The 17736-nt window shown below is 36.3% G+C and overlaps 1 protein-coding gene across 27 annotated transcripts in view; it reads left to right on the forward strand.

Annotated features, from left to right (window-relative positions):
- Positions 1–17736, forward strand: part of RPS6KA6 (ribosomal protein S6 kinase A6) — a 388962-nt gene that overhangs the window by 263460 nt on the left and 107766 nt on the right. For all 27 annotated transcript variants that reach the window (XR_011565333.1, XM_070784482.1, XM_070784464.1 and 24 more), the window contains one exon: positions 1650–1729. Coding sequence is in view for 26 of the 27 variants with exons in the window: in XM_070784482.1 (XP_070640583.1) it covers positions 1650–1729 (80 nt within the window). In the remaining variant the exon portion in view is untranslated. The remainder of the gene's footprint in view (positions 1–1649; positions 1730–17736) is intronic.

The following is a 17736-nucleotide window of genomic DNA, read 5'->3' on the forward strand; positions in this document are numbered from 1 at the left end:
TTCGGTGCTCAGCTTTCTTCACAGTCCATCTCTCACATCCATATATGACCACTGGAAAAACCATCGCCTTGACTAGACGGATCTTTGTTGGCAAAGTAATGTCTCTGCTTTTTAATATGTTGTCTAGGTTGGTCATAGCTTTCCTTCCAAGGAATAAGCATCTTTTAATTTCCTGGCTGCAATCACCATCTGCAGTGATTTTAGAGCCCAACAAAATAAAGTCTGACACTGTTTCCACTGTTTCCCCATCTATTTGCCATGGAGTGATGGGACCAGATGCCATGATCTTAGTTTTCTGAATGTTGAGCTTTAAGCCAACTTTTTCACTCTCCTCTTTCACTTTCATCAAGAGGCTTTTTAGTTTCTCTTCACTTTCTGCCATAAGGGTGATGTCATATGCATATCTGAGGTTATTGATATTTCTCCCGGCAATCTTGATTCCAGCTTGTGCTTCTTCCAGCCCAGCGTTTCTCATGATGTACTCTGCACGTAAGTTAAATAAGCAGGGTGACAATATACAGCCTTGACATACTCCTTTTCTTATTTAGAACCAGTCTGTTGTTCCATGTCCAGTTCTAACTGTTGTTTCCTGACCTGCATGCAGGTTTCTCAAGAGGCAGGTCAGGTGGTCTGATATTCCCATTTCTTTCAGAGTTTTCCACAGTTTATTGTGATCCACACAGTCAAAGGCTTTGGCATAGTCAATAAAGCAGAAATAGATGTTTTTCTGGAACTCTCTTGCTTTTTTGAGGATCCAGCGGATGTTGGCAATTTGATCTCTGATTTCTCTGCCTTTTCTAAAACCAGTTTGAACATTTGGAAGTTCACGGTTCACGTATTGTTGAAGCCTGGTTTGGAGAGTTTTGAGCATTACTTACTTTACTAGCAAAAATCTGGTATTTTTCACCCATTATTCTTTCATTCCCCATTACCCAAATGGAATGAAAGTAGTAGTAGTATCTAAAGATCTCCTTCCTTGTATCTCTGGGATATCATTAATCACTAAACACCAGTTTTATGCAAAATATTCTGTTAAAATCAGTAGGCTCTAGAGGGGATATAATCTCTGATCTTAAGAAATTTTGTAATCTATAGGGAACACAGACATATAAGACCAATTAATTTTATAAATCAAAATAGTTTAAGGTACCATAAGATATAAGTAAAGTACAATGAGATCTCAAAGGTAGTAGCAAGTAATTCTGATGGGGAAGAGTGTAAGGACGCTGTGGGTAAATGTGAAAAGGAGGAAGTCCTTAATAGAAGAAAGCCTCTTAATAGAAGAAACAGGGGGTGACATTTTTGTTGAGCTTGACATAATTAGTAGATTTTCAGTATATGGGGAGGTAGAATTCAGGCAATTGCAGTAGATTATGGTGCTTCATAAATGTGGAAAAAAGATGATCTTACAAGTTTCTGTGTAGAGCTACAATGTAGAACATCTGATATATTCTGGAAAAGGGTTTATAGCTTTTCAGTGCTAGTTTTAATTTTGAAATAATGTTACCGAATAATGGACCATGTAAGTAAATGGTTAATTTCAGTATAGTGTTCTGTGATAAAATTCTCAACAGCTATATTAAGTAAAAAGTATACTAAGCTTTGTAAGCCTTAAAAATTGTTACATCTGCATTTTAATTTCTAATTAGCCTTTCAGACTGAAGGGAAGCTGTATTTAATATTGGATTTTCTCAGGGGAGGAGATGTCTTCACAAGATTATCCAAAGAGGTGAGTATTTGTAAATTTTTGCTATATTTTATTTAAACAAAACTAATACATTGTGTTTGTTGTTTTGCTAAGTACTTTTTGCTATGGAAATTTTAAATATTATTATTTTTGTTTTGCTTACATAATATTTCATGAATGTGCCAGTTAATGGCATTTTCTGACTGTCATTTAAATCATTTCAATGCGTTACTCATTTTTCTCTTAGGAATAAGATCAGTATAAATAACTGGATGAAGTAGATAGGGGCAAGCCTAGGACATTGGCTACTTAAGCTACCAAAATGATTTTGAGAGTAAGCTTTAATTTATTCATGTTTAAAACAGCTTTAGTGAGGTATAGTTGACATACAACAAACTGTACTTACTAAAGTACATGCTTTGATAAATTTTGACATTTGTGTAAACTTATAAAACCATCAATACAATCAAAATAATTAGTTTATCCATCGTCCCCAGCAATTTTCTTGTGTTTTTTTGTAATGCTTCCCTCCTGCCCCACCACTACTGAATCTGCTTTCTGTTACTAATTGGTTTGCATATTCTAGGACTTAGTATAAATGAAATCATATGGTATGTATTGGTTTTTGGTCTGGCTTATTTAACTTAGCATAATTATTTTGAGATTCATTCAAGTTGTGGCGTGCATCAGTAGTTCATTTTTATTGCTGAGTGGTATTCCACTGTATAGGTACACAATGATTTGTCTATTCATTAACTTGTTGATGGATATACATTTTTTTCAATTTTTGGGTAATACTAATAGAGCTACTAGAAACGTTCATGTATGGACATTTTTTTTTTTTCATGGTTAAATATCTAAGAATACAATGACTGGGTTATATAGTAGGTCTATATTTTAACTTAAAGATACTGTCAATCTATTTTCCAAAGAGGTTGTATAATTTTTACATTCTCACCAGCAGTATATGAGAGTTGCAGTTGTTCCACATTCTTACCAACACTTGGTATGGTCAGTCTTGTTTTAATTTTGTATATCTGATAAGTGTATGGTGACCTTATTGTGGTTTTGAATTTTTATAGCCCTAATGATTAATGATGTTGAACATCTCTTCATGTGCTTATTTGACATGTATTTTTTTTTTTTTTTTTTTGGATAAAATATCTGTTTAAATCTTTGGCCCATTTTTATTGGGTATTTTTAGTTACTGAATTTTGAAAGTCTTTATATATTTTGAATGCTAGGTCCTTTATCATGTATGTTTGAAAATGTTTTCTTCTGATCTGTTGTTTATCCTTTCATTCTCTTTAACAGTGTTTTTCAAAAAGCAGAAGTTCTTAGTTTTGATGTCTAATTTATAATACTTTTTTCCTTTTATGAATGATAGTTTTTGGTGTCCTCTTTAATGAATGTTTGCCTCATCCCAGGTCACAAAGATTTTCTCTTATGTTTTCTAGAAGTTTTCAAGTTTTTGGTTTTATATTTATGTTTATAATCAATTTTGAGTTCCTTTTCATATATGATGTTAAGTATGTGTTACAGTCCTTTTTTCACAGTTATCCATATTTTACTGATACATAAGAAATGTTGAACTGTATTTGAGTTTTGAAAATAGAATCCTTTTTATTTCAGGCATTTTTAAAAACATTTAATTTGGAATTTGGGTATAGCCAATTAATAATGTTGTGATAGTTTCAGGTGAACAGCTGAAGGAACTCAACCATTACATCTTGTCCTCTTTTTGCATATAGATATCTCATTGTTTTAGCATCATCATTGGAAAAGACTGTGCTTTCTTCCCCCTTATGGATCACAGTCATTTTTGGCAAAGGGGCTTGTGTAACTCAGTGAAACTATGAGCCATACTGTGCAGGGCCATCTAAGATGGATGGGTCATAGTGAAGAGTTCTGACAAAATATAATCCACTGGTGGAAGAAATGGCAAACAGTGCCAATATTCTTGCCTTGAGAATCCCATGAACACTATGAAAAGGGAAAAAAGAAATAGAAGGTTGCACTGGAAATTGAGCCCCCCCCCCCCAAGTTTGGAAGGTGTCAATTATGCTATTGGGGAAGAGCAGAGGGCAGTTACTAATAGCTCCAGAAAGAATGAAGCGACTGTGCCAAATTGGAAAAGATGCTCAGTTGTGGGTCTGTTTGGTGGTGAAAGTAAAAGTTTGATTTACAACAGTGTTTCATAGGAACCTGGATGTTATTTCAATGGAAGTTTGACATGGTCAAGCAGAAGATGGTGAGTTTGAACATTGGCATCTTCAGAATCACTGAACTAAAATGGACAGGAATGGGTGTGACCAATATATCTACTACTGTGGGCAAGAATCCCATAGAAGAAATGGAGTAACCCTCATAGTCAACAAAAGAGTCCAAAATGCAGTATTTGGGTTTGATCTCAAAAAAGAATGATCTCGGTTCATTTCCAAGGCAAACCATTCAACATCACAGTAATATAAATCTATGCCCAAACCACTGATGCCAAAGAAGCTGAAGTGGACTGGTTCTATGAAGGCTTACAACACCTTCTAAAACTAACATCAAAAAAGATATCTGTCTCATCATAGGGGGATTGCACTGCAAAAGTAGGAAGTCAAGAGATACCCAGAATAACAGACAAGTTTGGAGTACAAAATGAAGCAGGGTGAAGGCTAACAGAGTTTTGTTAAGAGAACATGCTGGTTGTAGCAAACACTTTTTGCCAAAACCAGAGACAACTTTATATGTGGAAATCACCAGATGGTCAATGCCAAAATCAGATTGATGATGTTCTTTGAAGCTTAAGATGGAGAAGCTCTATACAGTCAGGAAAAACAAGACATGGAGCTAACTGTGGCTCAGATCATGAGCTCCTTATTGGAAAATTTAGGCTTAAATTTAAGAAATGGGGAAAAGCACTAGACCATTTAAAGTGTGAGTCGCTCAGTCATGTCTGACTCTTTGTGATCCGATGGACTGTAGCCCACCAGACTCATCTGTCCTTGGGATTCTCCAGGTAAGAATACTGGACTGAGTTGCCGTTCTCTTCTCTAGGACATCTTCCTGACCCAGAGATGGAACCCAGGTATCTTGCATTGCAGGCAGATTCATTACCATCTGAGCCACGAGGGAAGCCATTCGTGTATGACCTAAATCAAATCCCTTCTGATTATGTAGTGGAAGTGAGGAATAAATTTAAGGGATTAGATCTGGTAGACAGAGTGCCTGAAGGATGGGGGTTAGTAACATTGTACAGGAGGCAGTGACCAAAAACTAACCTAAAGAAAAAGATATGCAAGAAGGCAAAGTGGTTCTCCAAGGAGGCTTCACAAATACCTGAGAAAAGAAGAGAAATGAAAGGCAAGGGAGAAAGGGAAAGCTTTATCCAACAGAATGCAAGTTCTAGAGAATAGCACAGAGAGTTAAGAAGGCCTTCTTAAATAAATAATGCAAAGAAATAGAGGAAAACAATAGAATGGGAAAGACTAGAGATCTCTTCAGGAAAACCGGAGATATCAAGGGAACATTTCATGCAAGAATGGACATGATAAAGGACAGAAATTGTAAGGACCTAACAGAAGCAGAAGAGATTAAGAAGAGGTGGCAAGAATACACAAAAACTAGGAAAAATGGCCTTAATGACCCAGATAATCAGAGTGAAGTGGTCACTCATCTAGAGCTATACATCCTGGAGTTTGAAATCACTTGTGTCTTAGGAAGCATTACTGTTAGCAAAGCTGGTAGAAGTGATAGAATTACAGCTCAGCTCTTTCAAATCCTAAAAGATGATGCTGTTAAGGTGCTGAATGCCTTAACAGCTAATTGGAAAACTGCCAGTGGCCACAGAACTGGAAAAGATCAGTTTTCATTCTAATCCCCAAAAAGGACAGTGCCAAAAAATGTTCAAACTACAACACAGCTGCTCTCATTTCACATGCTAGCAAGGTAGTGTTCAAAATCCTTCAAGGTAGGCTTCCACAATACATAAGCCAAGAACTTCCAGATGTATAGGATGGGTTTCAAAGAGGCAGAGGAACCAGAGATCAAATTGCCAACATCCATTGGATCATAGGGAAAGCAAGGAAATTCTAGAAAATCATCTACTTCTATTTCATTGAATATGTGAAAGCTTTTGACTCTGTGGATCACAACAAACTCTGGAAAATTCTTCAAGAGATGGGAATACCACACCACCTTACCTGTCGAGTGAGAAACCTGTATGTGGGTCAAGAATCAACAGTTAGAACCAGACTAGGAACACTGACTGGTTCAAAATTGGGAAGGAGTACATCAAGGCTATATATTGTCACCCTGCTTGTTTAACTTATATGCAGAGTACATCATGCAAAATGCTAGGCTGGATGACTCACAAGCTGGAATCAAGATTGCCAGGAAAGATATCAACAACTTCAAATATGCAGATGATACCACTCTAATGGCATAAAGCAAAGAGGAACTAAAGAGCTTCTTCATGAAGGTAAAGAAGAGAGTGAAGAACCTTCCTTGAAACTCAGTATTCAATAAACTAAGGTCATGGCATTTGGTCCCAACACTTTATGGCAAATAGAAGCGGGGAAAAGGAAAGCCAAGACAGATTTTCTTTTCTTTGGCTCCAGAATCACTGCTGACAGTGACTGCAGCCATGAAATTAAAGATACTTGATCCTTGGAGGAAAGAAGTGACAAACCAAGATAGCATATTAAAAAGCAGAAATATTATTTTGTTGATAAAATCTGTATAGTCAGAGCTATGGTTTTTCCAATAGTCATGTTCAGTTAAGTTCAGTCACTCAGTCATATCTTACTCTTTGTGACCCCATGGACTGCAGCATGCTAGGCTTCCCTGTCCATTACCAACTTCTGGAGCTCACTCAAATTCATGTCCATTGAGTTGATGATGCCATCAAACCGTCTCATCCTCTGTCATCCCCTTCTCCTCCTCCTGCCTTCAATCTTTCCCAGCATCAGAGTGTTTTCACATGAGTTGTTTGTTCACATCAGGTGGCCAAAATATTGGAGTTTCAGCTTTAGCATCAGTCCTTCCAATGAATATTCAGGACTGATTTCCTTTAGGATGGCCTGGTTGGATCTCCTTGCAGTCCAAGGGACTCTCATGAGTCTTCTCCAACACATAGTTCAAAAGCATCAATTCTTTGGCGCTCAGCTTTCTTTAGTCCAACTTTCACATCCATACATAACTACTGGAAAAACCATAGCTTTGACTAGACGGAACTTTCCATAGACGGAACTTTGCTTTTTAATATGCTGTCTAGGTTGGTCATAGCTTTTCTTCTAAGGAGCAAGCATCTTTTAATTTCATGGCTGCAGTCACCATCTACAGTGATTTTGGGGCTCCCAAAAATAAAGTCTCTCACTGTTTTCATTGTTTCCCCATCTATTTGCAATGAAGTGACGGAACCAGGAGCCATGATCTTAGTTTTTTTGAAAATTGATCTTTAAGCCAACTTTTTGACTCTTCTCTTTCACTTTCATCAAGAGGCTCTTTAGTTCTTCGCTTTCTGCCATAAGGGTGGTGTCATCTGCATATCTGAGGTGATTGATATTTCTCTCGGCAATCTTGATTCCAGCTTGTGCTTCATCCAGCCCGGCATTTAGCATGATGTACTCTGCATATAAGATAAATAAGCAGAGTGACAGTATACAGCCTTGACGTACTCCTTTCCCAATTTGGAACCAGTCTGCTGTTCCATGTCTGGTTCTAATTATTGCTTCTTGGCCTGCATACAGATTTCTCAGAAGGCAGGTCAGGTGGTCTGGTATTCCCATCTCTTGAAGAATTTTCCACATTTTGTTGGGATCTGCACAGTACAAGGCTTTGACATAGTTAATAAAGCAGAAGTAGATGTTTTTCTGGAACTCTCTTGCTTTTTTGATGATCCAGCAGATGTTGACAATTTGATCTCTGGTTCCTCTGCCTTTTCTAAATCCAGCTTGAACATCTGGAAGTTCACGGTTCATGTACTATTGAAGCCTAGCATCAAGAATTTTAAGCATTACTTTTTTGGCGTGTGAGATGAGTACAATTTTGTGGTAGTTTGAACATTCTTTGGCATTGCCTTTCTTTGGGATTGGAATGAAAACTGACCTTTTTTAGTCTTGTGGCCACTGCTGAGTTTTCCAAAATTTTTGGCATATTGAGTGCAGCACTTTCACAGCATCATCTTTTAGGATTTGAAATAGCTCAACTGGAATTCTATCACCTCCACTGGCTTTGTTCGCAGTGATGCTTTTACCCACTTGACTTCGCATTCCAGGATGTGTGGCTCTAGGTGAGTGATCATGTCATCGTAGTTATCTGGGTCATGAAGATCTTTTACAGATGTGAAATTTGGACTGTAAAGCAGGCTGAGCACTGACAAATTTATGCTTTCAAATTGTGGTGCTTGAGAAGACTCTTGAGACTCCCTTGGACTGCAAAGAAATCAAACCAGTCAATCCTAAAGGAAATCATCACCTGAATATTCACTGGAAGTCCTGATGCTGAAGCTTCAGGTCTGTGGCCAACTGTTATGAAGGAGCAACTCATTGGAAAAGACCTTGTTGCTGAGGAATGTAGAAGTCAAAGGAGAAGAGGGTGGCAGAGAATGAGATAGTTGAATAATATCACTGGCTCAATGCACATGAATTTCAGCAAACTCTGGAGATAATGAAGGGCAGACGATCCTGGAGTGGTTCTGTTATGGGGCCACAGATTGTCAGACACGATGTAGTACCTGAACAACAATAAAAATGCTTTCTTCATTTAATTACCTTGTGTTTTTTGGTGACAATCAGTTGATCATGTACATGAAGATCTATTAATACATCTAGACACTCTTTTCTGTTTGTCTATCCATATGCAAATACAACACGTTCTTGATTCCTTTATATTTATAAAATATCTATAAATATTTATAAAAGCTCAGGTTGTGCAAGTCCTTGAGGTTTGCTCATCTTTTTCAAAGTTGTTTTGCCTCTTCTAGATCTTTTGCATTTCCATATTGATTTAAAAAGTAGTTTTTCACTGGACAAAAATGCCTGCTGGGATTTTGATTGGGATTGTGCTGATTCTATAGTTCAGTTTGTATATAATTGACATTTTCAGTGTTGAGTCTTCTAATCCATGAAGATAGTATCTCTCTCCATTTATTTAAGTCTTTTTAAATTTCTCTCACCAGTATCTTGTCATTTTCAGTATACAGATCTTTTATGTGTTTTGTCAGATTTGTCTCTGAATATTTTTCTTTTTAAAAACTGCCATTGTAAGTGGAATTACTTTCTTAATTTTATTTTCAATGGGTGGAAATACTACTTTTTTTGGATATTGAATTTTGTATTTTAAAATATAACTAAACTTATTTTATCTAGCAGCACTTTGATAGACTACAAATAGAAGTTTCTATGTTTAACCCACATAAGGTGTTTTACTTCTTTTCCATTATGGACTCATTTATTTGTCTTTATAACACTGACTTGACCCTCCAGGTTCTGTTGAAAAGTATTGATAAAAGCAGACATTCTTGCCTTATTTCTGATTTTAGGAGGAAAGCATATTTTCACCATGAATTACAAAGTTATGTTCTTTATCAGATTGAGAAATTTCCCTTCTATTACTAGTTTGTTGAAAGTTTTTATCAGGAATGCATGTTTGATTTTGTAAAACACTTTTTTTTGTTGTTTGTAGTTATTAAGATGATGATCGTATGTTTTTTTATTCTTTAATCTTTATTCATTGACTGTACTGGATCTTCATTGCTTTGCACCGGCTTTCTTTAGTTGTAGTGTGTAGGCTTCCCATTGTGATGCCTTCTTCTGTTGTAGAGCATGGGCTCTAAGGCCCATTTAGGCTTCAGTAGCTGTGGTATGTTGGCTCAGTAGTTACAGCACATGTATTCTAGAGCATGAGCTTAGTGGCTGTGGCATACAGGACCTAGTTGCCCCACAGCATATAGAATGTCACCAGACCTGTAATCAAACCCTTGTCCCTTGAATTGGCAGGCAGATTCTATACACTGGACCACCAGGCAAGTCCTCTTCTTTAATCTTTTAATATGGTGAATTACATTGAACTAATTGTCACATGTTGAAGCAGTCTTGCATCTGTTGGTGAACTCCATGCAGTCACGATATATTATCCTTTTTGTATATTATTGGATGATATTTACTAAAAGTTTGTTAAGAATTTTTGCATCTATTTTCATGAGAGATATTTGACTATAGTTATTGATCATATATAATTTTGGTGTCAGAGCAATTCTGGTTTCATAGAATGAGTTGGGTAGAATTTTCTCCCCTTCAATTTTCTGCAAAAGCTCAATGTTACATTGTCCTTAAATGATTCGTAGAATTCACTAGTGGGGCTATCTGGACCTGAAGTGTTTTTTAAATGGTACAGTGTTTAACTATAAATTCAGTTTTTTAAAAGTTACTTGGGGTTATTCAGTTCATCTTTTCTTTTTAAATGAGTTTTAGTATCTTATGTCTTTTAAGGAATTTATGCATTTCATCAGAGTTAACAAATTCATTGGCATAAAGTTGTTCATAGTATCCTCTTGTTATGATTTTTATAGGTATAGAATCATTATTGTTGTTGATATCATCATGCCTAATATTGGTATTTTGTGTCTTCTCCTTTTTCTTTCTTGCTTAGGCTTGGTAGATTGTTACCAATTTTATTGTTCTTCTCAAAGAACCCAGAGCTTTTGGTTTCAGTGATTTTTCTGTATTGTATTTCTTCTGTTTTCTACTTCTACTTTAATCTTTATTATTTCATTTTTTTTCTGCTTAATTTGTGTTTCACTAGCTTTTCTGGTTTTTAAGATGGATATAGAAGTTATTGATTTAAGACTTTTGCTTCTTTTCTAATATAAGTGTGTAGTGTTATAACTTTCACTCTAAATACTAATTTAGTATCTCACAAATTTTGAATTGTGATGCTTTTATTTTTCTTTAGTTCCACATGTTTTCCAATTTCCTTTTATTTCTTCTTCGACTCATAGGCTATTTACAAGTATGCAAATTAATTTTAAAATATTTAGGCAGCTTCCAGATAAATTTCTATTATTGATTTCTACTTAAATTTTATTTTAGTCAAACAGCACAGTTTTATGGCTTGAATTCCCTTAAATTCACTTAAATTGTTTTATGCTTCACAATATGGTATATCTTGGTAAATTGTTCAATGTGTACTTGAGAAGAATGTGTATTATGATTTGGGGTACTGGAAAGTTCTGTAAATGTCAGTTAGATTAAGTTGTTTGATAGTTGGTATTTTTCCTAACTTTCTGTCTGTATGCCTTAAAAATTTTTAAGAGACAATGGCTCAAACTTTGACTATAATTATGGATTTATCTGTTTCTTTTTGAATCTCTGTCAAATTTTGCTTCATATATTTCAAAGTTTCGTTATTAAGTGCATAAACCTTAGGATTGTCATTCCATCTTAGTGAATTTACCCTGTATCATTATGAGATGACTGACTTTATCCTTGCTAATATTCTTTGCTTTGAAATCTACATTGATATTAATCCAGGTTTTTAAAAAATTATTGTTACTTTGGTATAGTGTTTTTCATATTTTTATTTAATTTATTTGTCTTTATATTTATTTTTTTTTTTTAATTTTATTTTATTTTTAAATTTTACATAATTGTATTAGTTTTGCCAAATATCAAAATGAATCCGCCACAGGTATACATGTGTTCCCCATCACGAACCCTCCTCCCTCCTCCCTCCCCATACCATCCCTCTGGGCCGTCCCAGTGCACCAGCCCCAAGCATCCAGCATCATGCATCGAACCTGGACTGGCAACTCGTTTCCTACATGATATTTTACATGTTTCATTGCCATTCTCCCAAATCTTCCCACCCTCTCCCTCTCCCACAGAGTCCATAAGACTGTTCTATACATCAGTGTCTCTTTTGCTGTCTCGTACACTGGGTTATTGTTACCATCTTTCTAAATTCCATATATATGCGTTAGTATACTGTATTTATGTTTTTCCTTCTGGCTTACTTCACTCTGTATAATAGGCTCCAGTTTCATCCACCTCATTAGAACTGATTCAAATGTATTCTTTTTAATGGCTGAGTAATACTCCATTGTGTGTATGTACCACAGCTTTCTTATCCATTCATCTGCTGATGGACATCTAGGTTGCTTCCATGTCTTGGCTATTATAAACAGTGCTGCGATGAACATTGGGGTACACGTGTCTCTTTCCCTTCTGGTTTTCTCAGTGTGTATGCCCAGCAGTGGGGTTGCTGGATCATAAGGCAGTTCTATTTCCAGTTTTTTAAGGAATCTCCACACTGTTCTCCATAGTGGCTGTACTAGTTTGCATTCCCACCAACAGTGTAAGAGGGTTCCCTTTTCTCCACACCCTCTCCAGCATTTATTATTTGTAGACTTTTGGATCGCAGCCATTCTGACTGGTGTGAAATGGTACCTCATAGTGGTTTTGATTTGCATTTCTCTGATAATGAGTGATGTTGATCATCTTTTCATGTGTTTGTTAGCCATCTGTATGTCTTTTTTGGAGAAGTGTCTATTTAGTTCTTTGGCCCATTTTTTGATTGGGTCGTTTATTTTTCTGGAGTTGAGCTGTAGGAGTTGCTTGTATATTTTTGAGATTAGTTGTTTGTCGGTTGCTTCATTTGCTATTATTTTCTCCCATTCTGAAGGCTGTCTTTTCACCTTGCTAATAGTTTCCTTTGATGTGCAGAAGCTTTTAAGGTTAATTAGGTCCCATTTGTTTATTTTTGCTTTTATTTCCAATATTCTGGGAGGTGGGTCATAGAGGATCCTGCTGTGATGTATGTCGGAGAGTGTTTTGCCTATGTTCTCCTCTAGGAGTTTTATAGTTTCTGGTCTTACGTTTAGATCTTTAATCCATTTTGAGTTTATTTTTGTGTATGGTGTTAGAAAGTGGTCCAGTTTCATTCTTTTACAAGTGGTTGACCAGATTTCCCAGCACCACTTGTTAAAGAGATTGTCTTTAATCCATTGTATATTCTTGCCTCCTTTGTCGAAGATAAGGTGTCCATATGTGTGTGGATTTATCTCTGGGCTTTCTATTTTATTCCATTGATCAATATTTCTGTCTTTGTGCCAGTACAATACTGTCTTGATAACTGTGGCTTTGTAGTAGAGCCTGAAGTCAGGTAGGTTGATTCCTCCAGTTCCATTCTTCTTTCTCAAGATTGCTTTGGCTATTCGAGGTTTTTTGTATTTCCATACAAATTGTGAAATTATTTGTTCTAGCTCTGTGAAGAATACTGTTGGTAGCTTGATAGGGATTGCGTTGAATCTATAAATTGCTTTGGGTAGTATACTCATTTTCACTATATTGATTCTTCCAATCCATGAACATGGTATATTTCTCCATCTATTAGTGTTCTCTTTGATTTCTTTCACCAGTGTTTTATAGTTTTCTATATATAGGTCTTTAGTTTCTTTAGGTAGATATATTCCTAAGTATTTTATTCTTTCCGTTGCAATGGTGAATGGAATTGTTTCCTTAATTTCTCTTTCTGTCTTCTCATTATTAGTGTATAGGAATGCAAGGGATTTCTGTGTGTTGATTTTATATCCTGCAACTTTACTGTAGTCATTGATTATTTCTAGTAATTTTCTGGTGGACTCTTTAGGGTTTTCTATGTAGAGGATCATGTCATCTGCAAATAGTGAGAGTTTTACTTCTTCTTTTCCAATTTGGATTCCTTTTATTTCTTTTTCTGCTCTGATTGCTGTGGCCAAAACTATGTTGAATAGTAATGGTGAAAGTGGGCACCCTTGTCTTGTTCCTGACTTTAGAGGAAATGCTTTCAATTTTTCACCATTGAGGATAATGTTTGCTGTGGGTTTGTCATATATAGCTTTTATTATGTTGAGGTATGTTCCTTCTATTCCTGCTTTCTGGAGAGTTTTTATCATAAATGGATGTTGAATTTTGTCAAAGGCTTTCTCTGCATCTATTGAGATAATCATATGGTTTTTATTTTTCAATTTGTTAATGTGGTGTATTACATTGATTGATTTGCGGATATTGAAGAATCCTTGCATCCCTGGGATAAAGCCCACTTGATCATGGTGTATGATCTTTTTAATGTGTTGTTGGATTCTGATTGCTAGAATTTTGTTAAGGATTTTTGCATCTATGTTCATCAGTGATATTGGCCTGTAGTTTTCTTTTTTTGTGGGATCTTTGTCAGGTTTTGGTATTAGGGTGATGGTGGCCTCATAGAATGAGTTTGGAAGTTTACCTTCCTCTGCAATTTTCTGGAAGAGTTTGAGCAGGATAGGTGTTAGCTCTTCTCTAAATTTTTGGTAGAATTCAGCTGTGAAGCCGTCTGGACCGGGGCTTTTGTTTGCTGGAAGATTTTTGATTACAGTTTCAATTTCCATGCTTGTGATGGGTCTGTTAAGATTTTCTATTTCTTCCTGGTCCAGTTTTGGAAAGTTGTACTTTTCTAAGAATTTGTCCATTTCTTCCACGTTGTCCATTTTATTGGTATATAATTGTTGATAGTAGTCTCTTATGATCCTTTGTATTTCTGTGTTGTCTGTTGTGATCTCTCCATTTTCGTTTCTAATTTTGTTGATTTGATTTTTCTCCCTTTGTTTCTTGATGAGTCTGGCTAATGGTTTGTCAATTTTATTTATCCTTTCAAAGAACCAGCTTTTGGTTTTGTTGATTTTCGCTATGGTCTCTTTTGTTTCTTTTGCATTTATTTCTGCTCTAATTTTTAAGATTTCTTTCCTTCTACTAACCCTGGGGTTCTTCATTTCTTCCTTTTCTAGTTGCTTTAGGTGTAGAGTTAGGTTATTTATTTGACTTTTTTCTTGTTTCTTGAGGTGTGCCTGTATTGCTATGAACTTTCCCCTTAGGACTGCTTTTACCGTGTCCCACAGGTTTTGGGTTGTTGTGTTTTCATTTACATTCGTTTCTATGCAAATTTTGATTTCCTTTTTGATTTCTTCTGTGATTTGTTGGTTATTCAGCAGCGTGTTGTTCAGCCTCCATATGTTGGAATTTTTAATAGTTTTTCTCCTGTAATTGAGATCTAATCTTACTGCATTGTGGTCAGGAAAGATGCTTGGAATGATTTCTATTTTTTTGAATTTACCAAGGCTAGCTTTATGGCCCAGGATGTGATCTATCCTGGAGAAGGTTCCATGTGCGCTTGAGAAAAAGGTGAAATTCATTGTTTTGGGATGAAATGACCTATAGATATCAATTAGGTCTAACTGGTCTATTGTATCGTTTAAAGTTTGTGTTTCTTTGTTAATTTTCTGTTTAGTTGATCTATCCATAGGTGTAAGTGGGGTATTAAAGTCTCCCACTATTATTGTGTTATTGTTAATTTCTCCTTTCATACTTGTTAGCATTTGTCTTACGTACTGTGGTGCTCCCGTGTTGGGTGCATATATATTTATAATTGTTATATCTTCTTCTTGGATTGATCCTTTGATCATTATGTAGTGACCTTCTTTGTCTCTTTTCACAGCCTTTGTTTTAAAGTCTATTTTATCTGATACGAGTATTGCTACTCCTGCTTTCTTTTGGTCCCTATTTGCATGGAAAATCTTTTTCCAGCCCTTCACTTTCAGTCTGTATGTGTCCCCTGTTTTGAGGTGGGTCTCTTGTAGACAACATATGTAGGGGTCTTGTTTTTGTATCCATTCAGCCAGTCTTTGTCTTTTGGTTGGGGCATTCAACCCATTTACATTTAAGGTAATTACTGATAAGTATGTTCCCGTTGCCATTTACTTTATTGTTTTGGGTTCGAGTTTATACACCGTTTTTGTGTTTCCTGTCTAGAGAATATCCTTTAGTATTTGTTGGAGAGCTGGTTTGGTGGTGCAGAATTCTCTCAGCTTTTGCTTGTCTGAAAAGCTTTTGATTTCTCCTTCATACTTGAATGAGATCCTTGCTGGCTACAATAATCTGGGCTGTAGGTTATTTTCTTTCATCATTTTAAGTATGTCTTGCCATTCCCTCCTGGCTTGAAGAGTTTCTATTGAAAGATCAGCTGTTATCCTAATGGGAATTCCCTTGTGTGTTATTTGTTGTTTTTCCCTTGCTGCTTTTAATATTTGTTCTTTGTGTTTGATCTTTGTTAATTTGATTAATATGTGTCTTGGGGTGTTTCTCCTTGGGTTTAACCTGTTTGGTACTCTCTGGGTTTCTTGGACTTGGGTGATTATTTCCTTCCCCATTTTAGGGAAGTTTTCCACTATTATCTCCTCAAGTATTTTCTCATGGTCTTTCTTTTTGTCTTCTTCTTCTGGAACCCCTATGATTCGAATGTTGTAGCGTTTAATATTGTCCTGGAGGTCTCTGAGATTGTCCTCATTTCTTTTAATTCGTTTTTCTTTTATCCTCTCTGATTCATTTATTTCTACCATTCTATCTTCTAATTCACTAATCCTGTCTTCTGCCTCTGTTATTCTACTATTTGTTGCCTCCAGAGTGTTTTTAATTTCACTTATTGCATTATTCATTATATATTGACTCTTTTTTATTTCTTCTAGGTCCTTGTTAAACCTTTCTTGCATCTTCTCAATCCTTGTCTCCAGGCTATTTATCTGTGATTCCATTTTAGTTTCAAGATTTTGGATCAATTTCACTATCATTATTCGGAATTCTTTATCAGGTAGATTCCCTATCTCTTCCTCTTTTGTTTGGTTTGGTGGGCATTTATGCTGTTCCTTTATCTGCTGAGTATTCCTCTGTCTCTTCATCTTGTTTAAATTGCTGAGTTTGGGGTGTCCTTTCTGTATTCTGGCAGTTTGTGGAGTTCTCTTTATTGTGGCGTTTCCTCACTGTGTGTGGGTTTGTACAGGTGGCTTGTCAAGGTTTCCTGGTTAGGGAAGCTTGTGTCGGTGTTCTGGTGGGTGGAGCTGTATTTCTTCTCTCTGGAGTGCAATGAAATGTCCAGTAATGAGTTATGAGATGTCTATAGTTTTGGGGTGACTTTGGGCAGCCTGTATCTTGAAGCTCAGGGCTGTGTTCCTTTGTTGCTGGAGAATTTGCTTGGTATGTCTTGCCCTGAAACTTATTGGCCCTTGTGTGGTGCTTGGTTTCAGTGTCGGTATGGAGGCATTTGATGAGCTCCTGTCAATGAATGTTCCTTGGAGTCAGGAGTTCCCTGGAGTCAGGGTTTGGACTTAAGTCTCCTGCTTCTGATTATCGGTCTTATTTTTACAGTAGTTTCAAAACTTCTCCTTCTATACAGCACCATTGATAAAACATCTACATTAAAGATGATAAGTTTCTCTACAGTGAGGGTCACTCAGAGAGGTTCACAGGGTTACATGGAGAAGAGAAGAGGGAGGAGGGAGTTAGAGGTGACCCAAATGAGATGAGGTGAATCAATAGTGGAGAGAGTGGGCTAGCCAGTAGTCACTTCCTTATGTGCACTCCACAACTGGACCACTCAGAGATGTTCATGGGGTTATACAGAGAAGAGAAGAAGGAGGAAGGTAACAGAGGTGGCCAGAAGGATAAAAGGGGGGAATGAAAAGGAGTGAGACAGATCCAGCCAGTAATCAGTTCCCTAAGTGTTCTCCACCGTCTGGAACACACAGAAATTCACAGAGTTGGGTAGAGTAGAGAGGGGTTAGGGAGGAGACACAGGCGACCTGGTGGAGAAAAAGGAGGGTCCAAAGGGAGAGAGAGCAGTCAAGCCAGTAATCTCACTCCCTAGTGAAAAATGGGTCCTGAAGATTGGGTCCTTAAAGGTACAAAATTGGTAACAAATACATATAAGCAAAAATTAAAAATCTAGAGTAGAGTTTGGAATTTTAAAAATACGATGTTAAAGAAAAGAAGAAGGAAAAGAAAGAGAGAAAGAACGAACAAACAAAAACAAACAAGGTCGCGAAAGTTATAAAGAAAGTACAGGTACAAAATTGATAACTAATACCAGAAAGCGAAAATTAAAAATCTAGAGTAGAGTTTGGAATTTCAAAAATAGGATGTTAAAGAAAAGAAGAAGGAAAAGAAAGAGAGAAAAAACGAACAAACAAAAACAAACAAGGTCACGAAAATTATAAA

The sequence above is a fragment of the Bos indicus genome, chromosome X (assembly GCF_029378745.1).
Source record: "Bos indicus isolate NIAB-ARS_2022 breed Sahiwal x Tharparkar chromosome X, NIAB-ARS_B.indTharparkar_mat_pri_1.0, whole genome shotgun sequence".
Classification (NCBI taxonomy): domain Eukaryota; kingdom Metazoa; phylum Chordata; class Mammalia; order Artiodactyla; family Bovidae; genus Bos; species Bos indicus.